The sequence below is a fragment of the Pterocles gutturalis genome, unplaced genomic scaffold (genome assembly GCF_000699245.1).
Source record: "Pterocles gutturalis isolate BGI_N339 unplaced genomic scaffold, ASM69924v1 scaffold8281, whole genome shotgun sequence".
NCBI lineage: Eukaryota > Metazoa > Chordata > Aves > Pterocliformes > Pteroclidae > Pterocles > Pterocles gutturalis.
In genome coordinates, this window is record NW_010100271.1 from 29,120 (window position 1) to 33,151 (window position 4,032).

The window sequence follows — 4,032 nt, forward strand, 5'->3', positions numbered from 1 at the left end:
GGAGAAAGGCGGGTTGGGAAGCACGATGCTCCAGACCAGGGGCGGGGTTGACTCCAGCAGCCGCGGAGGCATCCGATTTCTAGAAACCCCACTCCCTTGCAGCAATAACCTGATATTAAAGCAACTGCTCCTGACTGCTCCCACCGCCTGTGAAACTGCCTCTTGCATCAATCAGAGAGCAAGAGGAGCGTTAGCATGGGCTTTGAGGGTGACCAGAAGGTAGGGGATTGCTGAAGCAGTGTTCTCTGCTTGGGCAGACAGCCTGGGGGGAAACAGGAGCAAGCTGAACACGTGGGGCAGAGCTGGCCCAAAAGGGCTGAGGAGCTAAGTAGGCACCTAACTCTTAACACTGGATCCCCCCCTGCTTGGTCACCCACGTCAGGTGTTCAAATAACCTGACTTTTGGGGAGACAACACCCAAATCTAGCTGTGCACAGGAGCAGCTATAAAACCCATCACGTGTAAAATCCATCAGCTTCAGCAAACAGGGGTTTCGGGTGAGAGAGCACACATCCAAGCCCAACACACCGACTACTCCAGTTTGAGGGCTCCCAGCCATTATTGAGTTTGTAACACTTTTTAAAGTAAACACACACACACATATACGCCTTTCCGCATAGAGCTGAGCAGCCTCAGCTACTTTCTAAATTTTGCACAGGAAGAAGCGCCGTTGCTTTGCCAGTCTTTTGTACAAAACCACTTACCGTGAAGCACACGACGCAGAAGCAATTCTGTGTTGAGCCCGAGGAAGCTCAAACCCACGTGCCCTGCTTCCCAACCATACTACAGATGACACAAGGATGACATAAAGCAGGAGGGAACAAAATAAACCAAAAAAGATTTGGTATTCAAGGTTATAAGCTGCTCCAGAAACTTGTAGCTCAAAGATGATGGGATAGCACGCATGCCTGTGGTGGAACAGGCTAAGATGAGAAAAAAAATCACAGAAGGACAGTAAGAAAAAAAAGTTGTGGTTTCATAAGGCTTCTGCTGAAAGCTGCCCAGAGCAGCACAGGTAAGTGATACGTTTCCTTCTGGAAATGTTTTATCTTTCTTTTCTTTTTTAATTTATTAACTGCAAGAGGACCAAAATCTTTCTTCATATCATGGCGCAACAAATTTCTTCGAACAGTTAATGAACCAGCACAAGGTGATGCTATTTAGCCCTCATTTCTGTACATCCATAATGAGAACAAATGAAAGGTTGTAGAAATTAACCTTAGACCGCACTAGCGTTAAGAGACTCAGAGTTCAAAAAAAAAAAATAAAAAAGAATAAGCAAAATTAGATCTGAAGACAAGTCATCAGGTTGTTCTTCTGAAACTCAAGACCAAAAGGAACTGGTTCATGGAGGATTTAACTGCAGACAGCAGTAGCAGGCATTCTCCAGGAGTCAAAAGGTGTTTTCATTATCAAGAATAAATCCCAAACAAGAACAGAAGAAACTCCAACAGAACACGTGCCTTCTCTGGGAAGGCTACAAGAAGGAGGCACAGGTTTAAAGTCACCAGGTCACATCACTTGGAAAGTTGTATCTTAGAGGTCAAAAAGTCTAGGAATAAACATGAGAACTGGTGCAGTGTTAAGTCCCTGCAAAGATATTTAAAATAAAGAACTAGTAAAAAGGTTGTTCAGTTTGTGGGAAAGGACAGGGGGAGAAACAGGGCTGCAAGCAAGGTCAGGGCAGAGATTACGAGTACTCTAGCTACAGCACAAAATACTCAATTTGACTTTGCATCGTTTTTACAGAGGTGTGATAAGGGTGATCATGAGGGCAAAAGCCCAGGGGTTAATCTGAACAAGAACATTGTCAGAGGGAGGATTAAAAAGCTTCATGAAAATTGCAAGGAGTAGCTCATCTCAGTTTTAGAATCCAAAACAGATAGGCTCACAAACTGCAGGCCAAGAAGCAAGATTTATAAACCTCTTGAAAGGCAACAATATGAGTTAATAAAACATGTGGCACACTGGAGGTGCCACTGCAGGGGAGAAAGAGAAAGGAGAGAAATTGCAGAATCTCCAGGCCAAGTTTCAGTAAAGCAAAGAGGATTAAGGGGACACAGAAAAAAAAGGGGAAAGAGGGAATAGTTCAATATGCCAGGCTAACCCAAATGTTCTCAAAAAAAGTGATCTTTCTAGACAAATGTACTGCATCTTACATGGACTTCAGGAGGCACAAGGAGATTTACTGGTTAAGGCAGGTTGGCAGAAGAACAGGAAAACAGACAAAGGAGCTGGCTTAGCTGCAGACAGCCCCAGGTGATGCTGAATGAGAAAATACCAGCCTGGAAACCAAAGACAAGCCTCAAGGATCAGTCTTGGGAACATCTGATTTTGTTGGGAGTGACCTCAGCACAAGTACCAAGCACTGGGTGACAGATACGGAGGAGAGTTTGGAAATACGGTGATAGTGATGCACCAGAAGGCTGAACGCTAAGTTTGGGAGGTAACCAAGAAAGGCGCGTTGGCCACCACTGGCCAGCGGAGGTGATTCTGGCAGAAAGCCCTCCTGCCAGATCTGCTCTGGAACACAGCATACGCTTTGTGACATGACTCAGAGGAGATTCATCCCCGCTGCGAACAATGACTACACTTGTTATTGAAGAAACCACTAGATAACACTTGGGTTATTTAGCACCGTAAAGCCACAGGTGAGGGTTCGCAACTGGATTTTACAGAACACAGCAAAAGAGGTAAAACACAGAAAATAAGAAGAGGTCCTTATGCAAAAAAAAAAAAAACCAAACACAACCTCAAACAAGTATATAAGCTGGCATGAATGTTCAGTCTGGGAATGAAAAGGAGGTTCCTAATCATACAGCTAGATCCATCATCTTCAGTAATGGTTTAACCTACAGGAGGAGAGATGAAAAGATGTAATTCGTTTTAGGCTTAAGTTTACAGGGGGGATTCTGCGATACTGCTTGGGAAAGCAAGGAGCTGGGTGACCGAGGAAAGCCTTTCCAGCACTGAATTACTGTGAGACTAACACAGCAAGTATATGCTGTCTACACAACCACAAAGAACAAAAGTTAAAGTCTGCTTTAAACCCAAACAGCTTTTGGAAATGAAAAAGCTGTCTCTCCTCCTCCAGACTGAGGTAGCTGAAGAGTCTTGGTTTCAGAAAAAGAAAAAAGAAAAAAAAAAATACATATACTTTCAAGTAGCTTAAACTCAAGCAAACTCGCATGTTCTTGCATTTGCATAAGGACAAGTTGTTCCGTACAGTGTTCCTATAACGAGACGCAGTGAGAGGCGTTCACTTAATTGTCACATAAGCACAAGTGTTTGAAATCAGTCGTGCATTCTTCTTAGTAAGAGACACAGGAAAGTGAGCAATACCAAAATCTGAGCTTAAACTAATCTAATTACTTCATAGTAAGACAAACCACAACGATTGCCAGTATTTCCACTCGCTTTAAGCTGACTGCGTGTTTTAAAGCCTACTATGACAAGTCATTTTCAATTAAGTTTTAATTCAAAGCTATGTTCCCAATTAATTTACAGCTGTTCCTAAAAAAAAAACTCAAAAATATTTCTCCAAGTACAGTACCAGCTGCAGTGAAACTGCAGTTGTCAATATCAAATAAAAATGTCAAAGAACATTTCTACCCTTAAGCCGTTACAACATTTCACTTAAACACTTTCTGAAAGTAAGAATTTAGACCAAACATTTGGGTGACATGCAAGACAACAGGACAGTAAGGAGGAGACTAAATCAGTTCTCAATCCTGAACTACAGGCAGACCAGCCAGCCTGTTCATACCGTTTGACTTGATGGAAGGTGGAGGATGTGGAATTCAGCGGTTCCCTGTGGAGGCCAGCTCTGCAGGAACTCTTCATCATAACTACCTCTCCAGCTAAGGCACGCCGTCACAGCCAGTCCATCCTGGGCTACGCACTGCGCTCCCCCATCGGCTCTCCTTGCCCCACACAGAGCTTCACCGTGTCTCTGCCACCTAGAAACTGAACAAACAACATAAGAAGATCACGTCTGAGTGCAGCAGTGAAGCACAGATGATCAGGACAAGG

The 4,032-nt window shown here is 43.7% G+C and overlaps 1 protein-coding gene across 1 annotated transcript in view; it reads right to left on the minus strand.

Moving 5' to 3' along the window:
• Positions 1 to 3,843, minus strand: part of FBXO34 (F-box protein 34) — a 10,579-nt gene extending 6,736 nt beyond the window's left edge. Inside the window, exon 1 of the mRNA XM_010079127.1 lies at positions 3,767 to 3,843. Coding sequence (XP_010077429.1) covers positions 3,767 to 3,843 — 77 coding nt within the window. The remainder of the gene's footprint in view (positions 1 to 3,766) is intronic.
• Positions 3,844 to 4,032: the final 189 nt, after the last annotated feature.